The 18,893-nt window shown below is 37.3% G+C and overlaps 1 protein-coding gene across 1 annotated transcript in view; it reads right to left on the reverse strand.

Moving 5' to 3' along the window:
- The window catches only part of lin28b (lin-28 homolog B (C. elegans)), a 46,822-nt gene extending 30,553 nt beyond the window's left edge, over positions 1–16,269 (reverse strand). Inside the window, exons 1-2 of the mRNA XM_036581153.1 lie at positions 16,161–16,269; positions 14,981–15,165 (exon numbers count right to left, since the gene is read on the reverse strand). Coding sequence (XP_036437046.1) covers positions 14,981–15,165; positions 16,161–16,170 — 195 coding nt within the window. The 5' untranslated portion in view covers positions 16,171–16,269. The remainder of the gene's footprint in view (positions 1–14,980; positions 15,166–16,160) is intronic.
- Positions 16,270–18,893: the final 2,624 nt, after the last annotated feature.

Raw genomic sequence — 18,893 nt, forward strand, 5'->3', positions numbered from 1 at the left:
CTTAATAAAAAATGTCTAGAAATAATGTAAATAATCTTAAATTAAGCTTACAACAATTTTAACAGGAGAAATATTAGATATATTGCCTAGATTTCAGATAATTTTACTTAACATGATACCATTTTTTCAGAGTGGGTGATATATCAAGACATTTTCATGATACGTATCAAAATAATAGGCTTGTGACATTTAGATACGCATCAAAATATTTAGTTTGTAAGTTGCAACAGACGTAACTTATAGCGCCACATATTAAAAATCACTATGATAATATTAATAACAATAAGCCAGTGACTGATTTTTATTCAGTGTTTTACAAACTGCCCTGCACTAATTTATTAGTTATTTTCACGACCTGAGGAATCAAAACACCTATTTGCTGTACACTGTGATGCGACAAAAGCTGACGGAAAGCAAAAAAGAATTTCTGTACTGTGTTCCTGTGCAAACTGACTGAACTGACAATGTTTAATCACTTAACAGTGTTTGAGCAGTAATATCTACTGTCTACTGTGGAAAACTGTCTAAACTTATTACAGTGATCAACACAATCTCCACACAGTCCACTGTTTACTGCCTCACCTACATAAGGAAACCACCTGTTTTATGTCATTTATAGACAATACAGACTTTTTCTTCTCTATTTTACCCGTTCATTGATGAGGCAGCAGACAATCACTTAGTAGTTTCATTGTTTTTAAAGGGCCCATATCCTAGATTTTCTTTATATTTGGTGTTTTTTTTCCAATTTTCGATGTACCAAAAATAGATGTACATAATAATTACACACATTTTCTTTGTGCATTTTACAACCTGTTACTGTTACTGGGCCTTTAAGACTGATATATGCAAATGATTCTGGCTGCCTCGCATTCAAAAAGCTGTCCAGGCTGAAATACCCTCTTATAACCTCAGTGTGAAACTGCTGTATAATGAATATGTCGATATTTGTGAACGCATTGATTTTTGTAGCATCACATAAATTACAAGTAACTCAGCATCTTTTGGTAATAAACTTTCAAAGATTTTCACTTCTGGTTCTCAAAGTTGTTGACAAGCTTGTGTGCTCATCAGATCCTGCTGAGGTTTACCGCTGTTTCTTCTCTAAACGACGAACACTAAATCAACTAGCGCCCCCTGTTGGAGAAACTTCAGACCGCTAGACGGGAGCTCCAAAGCTATCTCCACATGCTTTACATATTAAAAAAAAGGTATTTTCTGTCGTTATGGCAGAGATTATTAGGTTATAGATACGTTTAGAAAACCATAAACTACGAAAAACTTGAAATATTTGATATTATTGGGCAAGCAATTTAAAATTAAATAATTTCTTTCAGTTCTCTTTCGCAACACAATGTTATATCACATAATATGTTTTATAATAATGTTATATAACTTAAATAAAAAAGCAAATAATAAACTAAAGAACAACTGTTTGTCCTAAATTTCAGTTTCGGTCAAGAATTTTCATTTCAGCGCATCACTAACAACGTAAACAATGCTCTAAAGTTCTCTTCTACTTACAAACACAATTAAATAAACGAAACAAATGAAACAAATGAATCTCCACAGAGTTTCCCTGCTTGTTTCTATGAGTTAAATTATAATACGCTTTTGTTATCACTGTTGGTCTCTGCAAATTCTAAGAGCGAACGCAATATAGTCATTATTAATACTAGCTCACAAATACACACAGGTTGCTGTGTTGATGTAACCCAGTTGCTGGTGTGGAGCTGGTCTGGGGGGGGCTGGAGAGACCCCCTCCTCTTTTTGTCTTTAAAGAAATTCCTCTTTTAAAGAATGCCCGAGGAGAGTGAGAACCCCCAACCCCCATCACTCTCACCCACAGTTACTTTCTGGCTTTCTCTTATATTTACCCCCCTACACACGAGGGTCCGACTGATGTGTGTTGGGTTTTTTTTGTTTTATTTTTAAATGTCAGCCAATATTGTTGTCCTGATGATCTATCAGCTCTGGCATCTTGAAGGTAAAGCATTAATAATTAATGGCTTGTTTAAGATTGTAATGAACAGACAATATTATCTGTATTTGTTAATACTAGTGGTTTTTGAGTGTGTGTATGTATTTATCGCTGCTGTCGGAACAAAACCTTGTATCACCAATGTTGTCATTTATCAGTTTTTGTCATAATTTGAAAATACCTGTTGCTCTTTACATTGTGTGTAAATTTCATGAGGAATAGACCACTACTTGGAAACAATTCTGGTTCCATTGACTCACATTAAAAAGTATGTTTTTTCCTTCTCCTGTAAAGTTACCATTTTGGAGATACGAGGTTTTGTTTCGACAACAGCTTTTAATATATATATATATATGAAGAAAACCTCATATCTCCAAAATGGCAACTTTACAGGAGAAGGAAAAAACATACTTTACTTTTAATGTGAGTCAATGGAACCAGAATTGTTTCCAGGTAGTTTTGGGCCATTTCTTTTGGTCCATTCATCATGAAATTTACTCACCATGGTGGGGTCCAAACATCTGAGACCACATTTAAAATGTGAGATCTATAAATAACACTCAAGACTGCATTATTTCTAGTGCATTTTTCAAATTTAAGCAAATTTGTGGATCGGTGACCACATTAAGGACTTTGTCTTTTTTTTCTTTTAGTTGTATCCCTTTCATTTCAACACATGTTCAGACAACTCTCAGGTAGATTTGGTCATAAGAAATTCATGCTAAAATTTAAATAAAAAAATTAGGTTTCACTCAAATTGTTATGCTGATAATATAATTTGTTAAAAAAGTCATCACTCACTGGTCTCAGACTTTTGGACCCCTCTGTGTTTTTATTTTTACTTCAGCTTTATTTCACCAGGTTAATCACCCTGAGATTACACATCTCTTCAATGTATGTATCTTGTGTGTATTATTTATTTATTACTGACATCAATCCAAAATGATTATGTATCAGGTAATCAACCTTCATTACATTAAACCAGGTGCTGCTGATGGAACTGAGCAGTCAGGATTCAAACCTGTGCTCTTCTAACACGTTTACAAGATATTAACTACTTTCTGAAAAAAAACAATCTTCTCACTTTTTAATGAATTTATGTTTCTATGTATTTATTGTAATGTTGCACAGTGTTTTAGTGCCAAAACACACTCGCTGCTGAGATGAATGGTTTTCATCAGTGTGCTTAGCTGCCTAAGACCTTTGCACAGGACCATATGTGTGTGTGTGTGTGAGAGAGAGAGAGTGTGCGTGTGCGTGTGTGTGTGAGTGTGTATGTAGAGGAAGAGCAGTGCTACAGGATACTCTAGGTAGGATGTTGATGCAGCAATGTTTCAAACACACACACACACTCACACACATACAAACACAAACACACAGGAAGTGATCAATGAGGAAGCTCTCTGTGAGAAAGGATCTATAACATCTCCATCCCTCCATCTCACCCCACACCCCTCTCACTCTCTCTCTCTCTCTTTCTCTCTCTCTCTCTCACTCTGTCTCTCTATCACTGTCTTCCTCTCTCTATTTCGTTCCTCCTTCCTTCTCTCTTGCACTCTATTATTTTCTTATTTCTCTCTCTATTTTTGTATTCTTCCTCTCTCTTCCTTTTCTCTCTCGTTTTCTTCATTTTCTCTCTTTATCTCTTGCTCGCTCTCTCTCTCTCTCGTACCATTATTTTCTTCTTTTGCTCTCTCTATTTCTTTATTCTTTCCCTCTCTCTCTTGGACACTCTCTTTCTCTCTCATTGTATTCTTTCTGACTCCCTTCCACTCTGTTTTCCTCTTTCTCTCTCACACCCTATTTTCTTATTTTTCTCTCTTTCTCTCTCTTACTCTCTTTTATTCTTTTTCTCTCTCTCCTGCACTCTCTCTTATTTTCTTCATTTTCTCTCTTTATCTCTCACTGTCTCTCTCTTGCACTCTATTATTTTTTTCTTTTTCTTTATTCTTTCTCTCTCTTGGACACACCCTCTCTCAATTTATTATTTCTCTCTATCTCTTCCACTCTATTTTCTTCGTTCTCTCTATTTCTCTCGCACCCTATTTTCCTATCTTTCTCTCTTATTCATATTTTTTATTTATTCTTGCTCTTGCTCTGTTTCTTTTTTCATCCTCTCTATTCCTTTCTTTCGCTCTCACTCTCACTTCTTGCTCTTTCTCTCTTACAAAACCCATTGATAATCATGTACATACTCTTGTACATACATACACACTTCAGATAACCAAGTACAGTTAGTGTCCTGTTAAAAAGTAACAGTGGATGTAAGTTGCTCTACAGCTAGATTCTCCCTATAAACGTCTGTGGTTATTGTTCATTAAAAGTAAAGTAGGTTTTTCCCTCTCCTGTATAGTTACCATTTTGGAGATACAAGGTTTTATTTCGACAACAAACTGTCGTCAAAAGCTGTCATTAGGCTACACTATTCAAAAGTAATCAGATATTTATATATATAATCAACTACATACTTACAAAGGTTATGGTGCATATTACGTTTTATGTATTTTTGCCCAGTGTGTAAAAGAAACTCCACTACAACCTGTTAGAAAATCAACAAAACATGTAATTTGACCAGAGGTGTTTAAACTTATGCATACGACTGTAAATGTTACATTTCTCTATAATGCTAATCCGTGTAGAAGTAGTCCCAGTTTTCCAGTCTGCATTATGGGATCGTTTATCGTCATATTGGCAGGGTTCATTCTTTTTTACATGCCGCAAATACGCACACTCACTGCAGGAGCTTTGCTGTTTTATAGTAGTTTTTCAGGCTTGTTATACTTAAATAGTGAATCAAATGAGAAGGAAGTGTATCCTAAACAACTCCAGAGGCATTCCAAAGAACAGTGTAATGATACAATTATCCTTACTGGCGTCATGGATCCACACAAACTCCCAAATAATTGACTAATCACTATTATTTAAGCTGGTTGCAATCTTTTTTTAGCCGTTAGATTTCACAGTTATAATAAGCTGTAAGAAGCATGGATGGACTGGATGCTCTGGGTTTCAGGCAAATAAATGTAAATCGACGACACATGAAACTCCTGAAAATGTATAATGTGGCACATGTTTAGAGGACAGTGGGAATAATCTTTCTTTATTTGTTAGCTACATAGTTCATTCTAATGTTTTTAGCATGTATGCTAACCGAAGAAATCTTTTGTTTAGATTTTCAGTCTTAAGATCAAACGTAGCTTTGCTTGACTCTAAATATAATTCTGTGTAACTGTAAGCATTTTTGGCCAAACAAGACTCGCATACAATGACAAAAACAAAGACAACTAAATCGCTAATTGCAGTAATTTATATAGCAATCTATTGGCAGCTAAAATTTCGTCATCACGATAGCCCTGTGCTAACGTTACCAACTCTCATTCACTGACTTTTGACTAGTTTAAGTGTCTATTCTACTATTTTGAAACTCAGAATTTTCAAGTCACTGAACACCCATGTACAGTTTATACAAAGCTCTTCCTGTCAGCTACTAGCAGATTTAACCACAGAGGATTCATATGATCTTTGATTTAACTCAGTTACTGGGTTTTCACTCGGTTTTTGGCATATTTTACTCGGTTATCGGCTTATTTCAATCACTTTTTGGTATATTTCACTCAGTTTTGGGCATATTTCACCCAGTTTTTGCCATACTCCAGTGTAGTCAGCCTTGTAGCGATCCCTGCTTGCCTACCTAGATAGCAAACTACTGACAGCACTACTATACTGTACTAGATTAAACCCCACAAGAACCCATATAAGATCCCACGCGGTCTGAAGTTTACATTGAAGGGTCAGTTAATCTAAAGTCTTCAAGAGAAACAGGTAAATGCTAATCGTCTGACACCTCAGCTAAGATTATTAGCCTAGCCATAGCATAATTTACCTCAGCTTGTACCTTTTAGCTGGAAAGCAGCGAGTTGGTGAACAGTTAGTTACCAAACAGTTAGCTGGTTACCAAACAGAATAAATCCACTAAATGATGCTGAACGATTTATTCCATTAAATTTATACAATTACAAAATGTATAAAATGAGCTTGATGTTTATCTGCGCTCTCGCTGCGATGCTTCCTGTGTGAGCTGCATCCAAATAGTGGAAAGAAGCTTCCTGTTCTACCTGTTTTTTCCATTTTAGTATGATCTTTGATCTGTAAGTCTTGTGGATCCACATGCTAGTCAACTCTGCAAATGTATTAAGTGAATCCATGAGCTACAGATCAGCCAAAATTAAGGAAAGCAGGTAGAAAAGGAAGATTCATTCAACAAATCAGAACCAACTAACCTGGACAAAATGGCAGATCACCAATAAGACACTGGCAGATAACAAACATATATTGGTCATACATTGGTTTTAAATGCACACAGTCTTTTATTTTGGAAAATAAAACAACAATATTACAAACAATTGAGTGAAAATATATTAATGAGTAGGCCTAATATAAAATGATTTAATTGAAAATGTTGTTGACACAGTTCTAGATTGGCTACAGCTGTATAACTGGCTTTATTTATGATATTAGTGTTAAAATTATTTAATAACTTAATTTACAAAGGATAATGAAAGAAAGAAATTATGGAAAAATCAGTAAATTGGACTGTGAGTGGAAAATGAGCACTGAAAAGTGGCATTTTGTCTAACACTCTGCTTAACCACCAGTGGGCTGCCTGGAAAATGCTAAGGAAAAAGCCAGTGGGCTGCCAGCTTTACCGTCAGTGGGAAAACAGTATCTCGCTACCCTCTTGCTATCTGGGCTGCGTCACGACATCACATTCCCAAACCCTATAGACTGTATTCCAACACCCCATAGGCTTTGCGTTAACATATGGACAGGAGCTTCCGGCGAAGCATAAACAGACAATATGTTAAATGCTAACGACATCTTAAAATGACAGAAATGCATGAATACATAAAAATCTAAACAGTCTTTATTGCGGGGATGCTTATATGCTTGTGTGCTGAGGTTTGTAATTGATCTGTCAACAGAAACCTGAACCTGTGTGTGCCGGTCAGTAATATATTTCAACTTAAATTGCTTTAATGCCGTCAGGTACAGGCATAAAACCATAAAGCAGTAGCATTACACAGCAATGTTTAATGGCTACAGGTTTCTACAATAACAACTGGGCTATTTTAAGCAGCGATTAGGAAGCCACATTCATACGTCCACTGAAACTCTGCGCTTTCTTGAGGGATTTATACTCTAAGACTGCTGCTCTTGCCATACTTACAGCTTCTACACTACGGCTGTGGTGACAAAAACAAGCTGCATGTTGGCCCAGAATGTCTTAGAGACATTTAATAAGAAATTAAACAATAACTGATTAAGTAAGCACGTGTTCCTTGACTTAGCTAGAATGCTAATGAACGACGCTCCCGCTCCCCAACCGGATATTTCGGCCATAACCTTGAAATACAGCAGTTGTGTGGAAAAACAAGATGGATAACAGTAAAAGACATGTTTTTAGGCATTTTATGACCTCAAACTCCTACAATCTATTGATTCATGAGACTTTTTAAGGTTCTGTGACAACCATGTGTGTGTGTGTGTGTGTGTGTGTGTGTGTGTGTGCGTGTACAGAGAAGAATGTTCTGAACGAAACGTTCCTCTGGCCTTTTTTTTCCCTTTTCTGCTTATCTCTCTCTTTCTCTTCAGTATCAGCTTCTGACACTCACCGTACATTTAATCAGCCTCGCACGCTCACATATCACTCCAACAACCGCGGTACAATGGCTTAACAGCACATACAGAGCAGAATTACAATAACAGCAATCTCTGTACGCCAGCTACTGTTACTCTCTCTCCCGCGCTCTATCTCTATCTCGCTCGCCCTCTTTCCCGCTTTCTTTCTCAATTCAAATCAATTCAATTCAAACCTCTTCCACATTGTAAACTTCTCTATTTTATGTTTGTATAACTGCCAGCATACTAATATACAGTCATATCCAAAAGTTTGGGCTCCCCTGGTCAAATGAAACGTTTTGTTGACTTTCTAAGTGAAATTAAGTTCCTCTACCAAGAGCGCACTTCACACAATCACTGTGTATTTGCTGAATTTAACATATATGGGGGTAAAAAAAGGTTATAGCACATGTTCTATTTTTTTCAATATGTTAAACTAACCAACTAAACAGAAGCTGTGCACTAAAATTTATAAACAAAAGCAGTATTTTAATGTGTTCCCTGTGTTAACTTACGTTCATTTAGAATAATGAAATAATGAAAATTCAAATAATCAAATACATATCAATAAAACAAATCAATGAAGCGTAATTTCACTGGGGAACTTTGCATTCAACTGTACTGGGGTGCACTGATAAGGGCATTACGGGCCAATCCCAATAACCAATACTTTTTAGGTACATATGTGCCAATACAGACACAATGCATGAACATTTACGGGACTAGACTGACCTGGATTTGCACTGCAGAGAAATATATCATTTATTTCTACAGGGTTAATGCAGTAAAATTAATAAAATTCAGATAGTTTAGTGTAGAAGCCTAAATATTCTGCCCTTCCATACATCAATAAATATCGGTTTAAAATATCAGCCAAATGTAAGCATCTTTCCAACGCTAAGAATTCTGTTTAAGCAATTATGCGCTGATATCAATATGATTCTGGTATCATCATGCACCATTCAGTCATTTAATATCTGGTCAAAATGGTCATTATGTACAAGTTATTATTTTTCAGGAGATATTTCTGAGGAGATTAGATAAGATAATCCACTTAGTCAAAGGAAAAAGCAGGAGTTTATAAAACTGGAGCTCAAAAAATGACTAAAATGAGAGAATGAGACTCCTAACAACCACCTGGAAAACCTGATATACCACCAAAACTGCCCCCATCAGATAAACAGCACTTAAAGCTTTCATCTTTGAGAGAGAGGAGAAAATCAAGCTCCTTCAGATCTGAAACAATCCACAGTCCATCTTTCCAATGTTTTAAAAGACTGAAAAGCTATAGATCTGAAAGGAAGTGTAGCTGTCAACAAGCCCTCGATGAAAAAAGGACAAATACAAAAAAGATCACCAGCAAAACTGGACATCTGAGAAGTGAAGTTAAGTCTTATGGACTGATGAGTACATTTGGATTTGGTTACTACTAATAACTCTGAGAAGCAGAAGTGCAACCAACTCCTAAGACTGAGCTTTGGACGTGTGTCTGCAGATTTCTTTGAGAAACTGAAAGTGAGTCTCCTGAAAAGAACGGAGGCTGAAATAAAGGCGAGTGAACACAGTCAATACTGAAAATAATCAATATTATCTTTAGTTGCTGTCGTACACATACAGGGCAGACGTACTACACTATAGCACAGCTACTGTTACTCAAACTCTCCACCTCTCTCTCTTTCTCTTTCTCACTCTCTCTCTCTCGGAGTAGCAAGAGCAATCTCCACACCCCTGAAACGCTGCTGTAAATAGAGTTACACTCTCTCACCCTCACTTCCATCTCCTCTAACACTCTGACATCACCTTTCCTCCTCGTGTAGATTCACTCACAGCAGGAAACTACACTCAGCTCTGAGAACTCACAGAGAAATGACTGAAAGATCAGATTACATTTTTATTTTGTAATTTCGTTTAATAATAAGATAACACTTTATTCTGATTATGTTCTTTCCACTGTAGATGATCATCATGTTGTCATCTAACATTCAATTAAATATCTATTAAATGCCACGGAAGCTAAAAAGGCCCATTTCCGACATACATAAGGTCCACCTGTGACACTTTTGTGGGGTTATGTACCAAAAACACTCATAATTCATGTTTATGAACTTTCAAGACCAAACTGCTTTTTATCCCTCACAATTAAACAGGCTGTATTCGTACAGAACCAGTATGACTAGAATATGTAAATCCCCTCTGTTCTGATTGGCTGGGCTAAAACACTACTTATAATTTCCATATGAATGGGCGGGGCTAAACTGCTGTAGGTGAACAGGTGGATACATGTAAATAGTTCTGTTTTCGGCACATCACAGAAACAATGAATTCAAAACTGTTTCTACAGCTTAGATTCCATATATGGATGATATGGACCAGAGATTGAATGGTACATTTTAAAACTTTAAACAGGTTTACTTAATTCTACAATTATTAAAAAAGCAAGGAAAATCAGGGCCCTTTAATTTTTTTAAATTTAATAGATTCCATTAAATCTGAACTTGATATTTAAAAAGAGTTTCAGAAAATACTTTGTTAATAATTTTAGCATCTGTAAATAATCTGTAAAGACTATCAAAATAAATTCATTAATAATAATAATAATAATAATAATAATAATAATAATATTAATAATAATAATGGAGAATACATCATCTATACATCTGTTTCATTATAGTAGACACACTGTGGTTTTTGCTTTTCACCTTCAGCAGTATTTTAGTTATATATATTATAGACAATTACATCTATAAGGCCAATCAAACAGGAGTGTCTCAGTTTCTGCCAAGTTTCTGTTAGTTTTTAATTCTATTTCTATGAGTTTCGTTGATGAAATTCAGCACAGTTAACTGCAGTAATGTGTCATTTACTGTGTGTTTTGAGTTGTCTTAAAAGAACAGTTTAAAACCTGTAAAAACTACATAAAAAGTAAGTTTCCTTTTCAGGTCATCTGTTTCCTGTCCAGTTAAAGCCTGCAATACTGTGTAAGGTTCGCTGTGGTGTAATTTTAGGAGGACAAAATCAAATCAAGCTATGTCAGCTTTATAAGACACTATTTTAGCTTAGAGCAGCACTCAGCAATCATTACAACTGTAAAAAATAGCTCCTCAGATCAACCTAAAAAATTACTTTATACAGTAGCAAGTAATAGAACTAGTTTTATTCACCTCAAAAAAATGATTCATTCAAAGTAATTTATTTAGATTGAATAAAACTAGCATACAACTAGCATTTTTCAAAAGCCCAACTGAAAAATGTTATATACCAGTAATATATAATAGTGAGTAAAATTAAACTTTTTTTTAAAAAAAAAGCAAAATTATGTGCATCTGTGCCATGTGTTGCATGTAAAAATCAGCAGAATTTTCAAAATATGCAAAAACTGAACCACATTTGTTTAGGGTAGAAAACAAATTGTTTTTTTTATTCCTAATCAATAAAACATTTATTAAAAATGTAAGAAACCTACAACTCTTCTTAAAAGTGCATATAAAAATGCAGAGCTTATTTTTCGTATTAAATCTTTGGTTCTAACAGATTTGTATTCTGCTTCAGTATCAGCCCCATCCTGGATCAATTCAACTCACCAGCTCAGCATTTACAGAACCACATTTCTGTAATGATCTGCTCCCAAAACCTCCATATTTGATCTGCTGAACTTTCTTTCATTTTGTTTTTTTCCTCACAGGATTTTGCTTAATTTGTTCCAAAATCTGTGCTGTTTTGTCCAAGACTCTCTGAAAAAACGTATTATTTTAAAATGTAGAGCTTAATGTTAAAAAAAAACTCACAGGGTAATATAAATGTATTTGAAATATTTATCAAAGTACACAAAAACAGTATTTAACATTTTAAGCAAGTTTGCTTATTTTCTTTAACAAAGTGATATTTTACTCAAGCAATTGTTTCAGATAATGAATGCAACAAATTAGCAATTAAATATCTTCTGATTCAGAGTGTCAGAATTATACATTAATTTACAACAGAATCACCTTAAGTTTCCTAAAATTAAAGCTCATTTGTAGAATTAAAATAAATTTGTTAGTGTACAATAAAAGTGAGGAAATCTGTTTCCTCTCTAACTTTTTAAAAATAACCTCAAACTTAGAGTTTAGAGTGTATATAATCTTTAGAATTTGCGTACATTGAACACAGATCATTAAAATTCAATTAATTTGCAGTTTGCATAGAGCAAGAGAATTTTACTATTGTAATATTTTAACATTTTAATTCAAATTACAGAAAAACAGTTTGGGGCCGAAATAAGCAATATTAGAATTCACTTAGAGATAAACAGCAGTGCAATAACACCGCCCAGCATTTATACACGAAACATTGTTCCATAAGAATATGTTAATAGCTTAATTACACCTCAAATACAAACACGAAATGTAATTTTGGTATCTACTCAAAGGGCAGGTTGTAAAAATAATTTCAAGGCATAACTGGATTGTTTTAAGAAGTTAAATAAATATAAAAAGGTATTAGGCTATTTGATTAATACAAATGATTAAAATAAACCTGAATAAATGTAACGGATATATGCAACTACGAAATCTGAACCAATGAAAAAACAGCAAGGTTATAGCACCAATGCCTGATTCAAACTCATGTTTCTTTGTTATTAATATTTAGAGATTTCTAAAATTACACTGAGGACATTATAAAGACCTGCTACATTAGATAAATATCCTGTAAAATTATTTAGTGTAAATGGTATCATAGAAAATATTATATTAGAAAACTGCAGTGTAAATAGTCCTGTGAATCCAACTGAAGCTACAGCATGTAAGGAGAAATCTTTCCATTAAAGAACGTGCCTTCAACATCTTTTTATTTTTGAGGACGCTTATCATTGCACTACATTACATAAGAACATAATTCCAAAGCGCAGTAGACGCAAAACAAAACGCTCAGGCACACAGAAGAGCTATTCTTTCCACTTATGAGCTACCAGTTAGCTTCTTTGCCTGGCCAGACATCTGTCGGAGGAACTTCATTTCCAATAATGCACTTGGTTTTCTCAGGACTACAGACATGGCGGCTCCGTGAGCGTAGGCCTCCATACCTCTCTCTCCCTGATTGAAAGGGATGTAAGGCTTTGACAAAGCTATTTGTGAGAACAGAGTGGTTTACGTACACTAAAGTGAACAATGAATCAGGCTTAGCAAGAAGGTTCTAGCTACGACACAATCTATGAAGTTGAACAGAAAGCATTGATTTTCTATACAGAGATTTCAAAAGGCGTTATTGCTGTGGCGGTCCTTGAGAAAGACGGAAGCTTGAGGAAGAATCTGTGCATAACAGAGCTGCAATACTGTCTAGACGGAGCGAAATGCACGTAGTGAAGTGAGAGCTCAGCATGGCTGAGATACCAGACATTCTATTCTACACAACTAGCCTGTTACTCTCTAATTAAACTTGCAAGCATCAACAGAAATAAAGCAATATTCAAATGTAGTGAGGCAGCTAGGTTATGCATGAAATTTAAGCGAGGATCCTAGAATTAGCTTTATTTTATGATGTTTTTTTCTGGTATTTTTCCATCAGGTAAATCTCAACGAAGGGTGACAACCGATTCAATGAACCTAAATTTGTTTCATGACAAAGAAGGCCTGGTTCTGTAAAGATTTCCCTTGGTACACTTAGCAACATGAAGCATAAAACAATGGTCTAGGCCTCACAGTAGCAAGGAAAACAACGGATCTCCTGAGAAGGGTCACCTTCCCCAAGGCTAACTCTTCTAACTGCACCAGATATTTTATTCTGTTTTACATAACTTACACTTAGTAAGCCATTTGTTCTGAAGAGATGCCAATTTCCCACATGGAAATCTGAAATATGGCCAAATACGCCCACATATCGTTATCTTAAAGGGTCAAGCATATATTTCAAGATACGTAGTGTACATGTATGTATCAAATATTGGACACATGCACAAAATATGGATCATGCACGTGTTTGGATACCTATATCTCTGACACAAACACTGAAATATTTTTTAAAGCAAAAAAATCAAAATGAAATCCACCAAAATCTTGTTTTTTTGGTTTTCTATTTTCAAATATGTGTCACATAGGCTATTTCAGCCATTTGTCAGCATATACAAACATATATGCATAGCTCACATTTAAGAACGTATGACAGAAAACAGTTTTCATATAAGGATGGCATTTAGTACTCATATATGCTAATGGAAAACTCAGTGTTGGCATATATGTCACATGTGTACATTTGTGACTAATATAAGTTGAATATAGCCTTAAGTAAATCTATATATGCTAATATATGACCTGTATTTGAAACCCACACATTGCCATACATCAGATTTCCGTTGGGTTCTCACAGAAACACCGGCTGCATTTGCAAAACAAACTTTTGCTAGTTCTGGCTAGCATGTTGCTAAACTGACGCCTTTGAAATACGTGAAATTTACGAGCTTCCTCGCGCTGAAAACTTCTCAAATTGGGCGGTTTGGTCCCAGTTTAGGAGCTGGAGCAGTGTGTAGCACTTTAAAGTGTATCTTCTAAGCCGTTTTTGGAGAGCAGATAAACACACAGCCCTCCCATGAGGCACTGAGGAGCCATACGTTCAAACCAACGAGGCGTCAATGACCAAACCAGGCCGAGCCCTGATGAACCAGACCAGAGGTGATGGAAACGGCTATGAACGTGTTCCACCTTAACAAAAAGCCTACTTTAAACATGACCCAAAGCGTTAGGGAAGCGTTTGGAGGGAAAACAGACTTCATTCGAACCGGAAAAACCAAAAGCCATCAGTCAGCAGGCCTTCATCTGGTTTGTACGACCACAACACGGCCGTTTGGGTATGAAGGAAGGGAATACGCTGTTTGCATGGACTACGAACCTAAAACCCAGCTTAAACAGGGCCTAAGCAGTTGCTACCTCAACCTAATCCGAAAACACAACAAAAGCTACCAAAAGCCCATGTAAACACGTGAGCACGTGATGGTGTTTTTGCTCAGGGGTCGAGAACATCAACTGCATCACGGTGTGTTATACGAATGTGTAGCCTGAAAACGTCTCGTGAAGCTGAAGCTGGCTTCCTATTCGAATTACCCGTTCCACTTTAAACGGTGCAGCGGTTACATTCTGGCGCCTCAGGCTCGAGCTTCGTTAGAGCCTCACCGCCAGGAAAAAACAACCGTAAAGTGACAGAGGGCACTACCAAGACCCCAAACAAGCCATGGTACGCGGATGTGTTGTCCAGCGCGGGTGATGAAGGGCGGGCCAATTAAGTTCTCAAGTGCCAAACGTCCATGAAACCATGAAACCAGCAGCGTAAATAAAGGAAGAAGCAACTTACTTGGTGGACGAACACGTCCAGTGGAGGCTCCACCGGGTTTCCCTCGCTGTGGGTCATTGAGATAAATCCAAAGCCCATGCGAACGTTGAACCACTTGCAGTAGCCGGAGCCTGACTGGGTCCGCTCTTCTTGACCGGGGGTCTTGGCGGGGTCTCCGCCGCCACCTTTGCCTTTGCCTGGCCCTCCTGCACGGCAACAGAAGCATAGAGTCAAGCTCACTGTGCTTGGCGTGTTTGTGTTTTTGTTTTCTTCTTCTTTGAGAACTTGGGGTAAAAAAAAAAGTGGGGTAAAAAAAAAGCGGGTGGAGTTGTGGGAAATATGGACACTGGGAAGAAATATGGAAATATGGAAATCCCCCTCTCCTTTCCTTCGCTTGCTATGCTCATCACTCAGCACGGCGCGTGCACTACGCTTTGAATTTGCACGTGCATAAAATGCAACACAATTCTCGCAACAAAGTAGAACAGCAGTGGTGTTGATGTGACACATTGTATTCGCGTGTAACTGCACAAGCAAAGCCTTATGTTTGGGGGGAAATAGAGGGGGGTGTTGGGGAGGGGGGTGGTAAAAGGGGTCGTTCAGGAGTGAAGCACACTTTCAGAACCTTGCACGGCCCCCAGTGCCTGCTGCTGCTACTGCGATTGCTCAATTTCGCTCTTATACAATCCGCCAACTCTCCTCTCGGTTTGCCCCCTCGGTCTCGCGCTCTCCCTTCCTTTCTTCCTCACGCGGTGCATCTACCGTCATTCAGCCGCTCTGGGGGCTGAACTCCGGGGGGCAGGTGTGCGCACGTTCCCCCCTCCTATTAGGGCAAAAAAAACAGACCCCAGAACAACCCCCCCCCATACCACCACCACCACCACTACCACTACTACCTACTACACCAATCGCGCGTGCAAAAAGCAATATCAGTGGTTATGGGCAACGTGCAGCAGCAGGGGCGGTGCAAACACACACACTCACACACACACACACACCGACCCCGCGCGGGCAACAATAGCGAAAAGCTGCTGCTTCTGTTCATGCCTCCCCACCAACCACCGCCACTACCGACCACCTCCGCCAACTACGACCACCACCGGCTCCTTCCTCCTTCATATCAGCGGAGCCGAGCGCGCGAGCGGAATGAGCGCAATAAAAAAAAAAACACAGAAAGAAAAGAAAAGAAACGCAGGGTAACCTTCGGCCATGTTTCCCCGCGGACCCTCCGCTCCAAAGTTCCTGGAAAATCGCTTCCCTCCGCGTGCACTGGGGTGATGCGCGTCACCGTCGAGCTCGAGCCCACATCCCCACGTCCGGCGAGTTTAGCTCGCATGGTACAGCGTGCTGCCCCGCGCGCCACATTCTCGCATGTCTCTCTCTCTCTCTTTCTCTCTTTCACCACCTCTCTCTCTCTCTCTCTGTCTCTTTCTCTTTTTCTGCCTCGCTCTCTCTCTCTCCTTCGCTCTCTTCCCTCCCTCGCGCTCTCTCTCTCTCTCTTTCTCGCAGCTCGTTTGCTCGCGCACTGCCGCGCTTGAACACGTGACCGTGTCAATTACGTGCCTCTCTCCTCTCTCTCTCTCTCACTCTCTCTCTCTCTTTCTCTCTGTCTGGTACACAACCGTGCGCGCGAGATTCAGAACCCCAGGGTCTGAGGTGGTCGTGAAAATCTGAAATGTTAAAGTGCGCGTCTAAATTTTGTATATTTTCTTTGTATTTTTATTTTTTTTCTCCTGGAATGTGGAGGAAAAGTATTTATTTAGTGGTTTGTTTATGTAGTGGGACCAAAACATTTTATTTATTTATTCATTTTTTTTTTCATGGGGGGGGTTAAATACTTTTTGCATTTGTTTACATTTTTGTTTGTTTGTTTAAGTTATGAGGAGGGGAAAAGTGAGGGAACTGACGTCAAACTTTTAATTATTCTTCTTTATAGAACCAAGATTTTTAAAAATTGTATTTAATTTTTATTTATTTATTTTTTGTTAATGCTTTTATTTTTATTTATTTTTTTTAAAGGAGGGAAGCATCTGTTTGTTAACCACATTTAATTATATTTTATTGATATTTTGGGGGTCTTATTTGTCCGTTTGTTTGTTTGTTTATGGATTGATGGTGCTGAATCTTAGAGAAAACAAATCCTAAACACATTTTTAATGATAAAACAGGTTTCAACGTTTTGTCTTCTGCAGTTTTACAGTATACTGAGCTTATTAGCTTCCTGATTTGGTCAGCACTTACTGCCTTTGTTGTGTTGGTTATTTATGGGTTTGTTTATTTGTTTATATTTAGCTAATTGAGTTAGTGTCAGTGAGAGAGTTTATACAACACTCTCTGAAATAAAGGTACTAAACTCTCACTGGGGCAGTGCCCCTCTTGTCACTGGGGTGGTCTCCTCAAGGGTACACCTCAGTACCTTTAGTCAGGGAACATAACTGTATACCATAATCCACTGAAATGATATGGTCTAAGCTGTACTGACTCCACACACCCCGTCTCGCCTCCAGGCTTTTATGTTACTGTTCTGTTTTAAAACATTCGGTTATGAAAAGATACAAATACAAACTTTTCACCTGGAAAAACTTATTTAAGGTTCACAATCAGACCTTAAAACCACTGTAGTACCTTTGAGGGAACATTTACATTGTTTGTAAATTGATGAACAAAAATGTACCAGAACCTTTATTTCTAACAGTGTATACTTCTTTTGGAACCAAGTTGGGATTTGTGTGTTATAACTTATTGTTATACTGTTGTTACTGAGGAATAAACAATAACTAAACCTGCTGGATAAACATATACATGATTAAACTGATCCCAAAGTTTTATGCTGTGCAGTTTTTTAGTACACTGTAGATCTACACTCCTGTAATAAGCTGCTTTAACATTATTACCATGTATATAACCATTTAATTCACAGTTAGTTTATAGTTTTAAACACTGCTGCAACTGGAAAAGTGTTTGGTTTGTGCTTCTTTACATCTGAATGGTCAGGTTTCTGTCTTTCCCGTCTGGACGCGTTACAGCTCGAGAAACTATCTAAGGATTTCTGTGCTCTGTAGCAGAAAGCTGTTCTCTTAATACACTGTTAGTAAATAAAGGTTCTCTGCAGGTACATTTTTCGTTCATCAAGGTACAAACAGTGTAAATGTTCCCTCAAAGGTTCAACAGTGGTTTTAAGGTCTAATTGTGAAACTTAAATAAGTTTTTCCAGGTGAAAAGTTCGTATTTGTATCTTTTCATAACCGAATGTTTTAAAACAGAACAGTAAAATAAAAGCCTGGAGGCGAGACGGGGTGTGTGGAGTCAGTACAGCTTAGACCATATCATTTCAGTAGATTATGGTTCAGTTATGTTCCCTGACTAAAGGTACTGAGATGTACCCTAGGGGGACCACCCCAGTGACAAGAGGGGTCCTGCCCCAGTGACAGTGAATATGAGAATAATAGAAAAGATTTTCCACCCTAAAATCTCAATATTAGAGAACTTTTAAGCCCTTCAGAGCCAATTTATGTTTCTAGGCTCAGAGGATGACGCTGTAGTACTGTTCTGCATGCAGTTATAAATGATGATCAAACAAAACTTCAAAGAAAAGAGAAGAAATGAACACAACAACAGTGACAGACCCATATATATACCTTTCTTTATTTTACCCCGTGAGCCTCGTCCAGCTCTAAAATGAGCTGCATAACTCTGACTGTAAAAATAGTAAGATTCTGTAAACAATTCAGTTTCAATTTAAAAATAATTGTTTAAACTTATAATGAAGTGAATTGAACCACAAATGTGCCACATGCTGTTAAATGAACACTAAGTTTAAACACTCTCAGTGTTTTTTGTTGATTTTCCGAGTGTAAATAAGGGAACATGTCCTCTACTGAGACACACTACTGCACATTTTACTGCACACTTACTGTTTATTTACTGAATTTAA

The sequence above is a fragment of the Colossoma macropomum genome, unplaced genomic scaffold, assembly GCF_904425465.1.
Source record: "Colossoma macropomum unplaced genomic scaffold, Colossoma_macropomum, whole genome shotgun sequence".
NCBI lineage: Eukaryota > Metazoa > Chordata > Actinopteri > Characiformes > Serrasalmidae > Colossoma > Colossoma macropomum.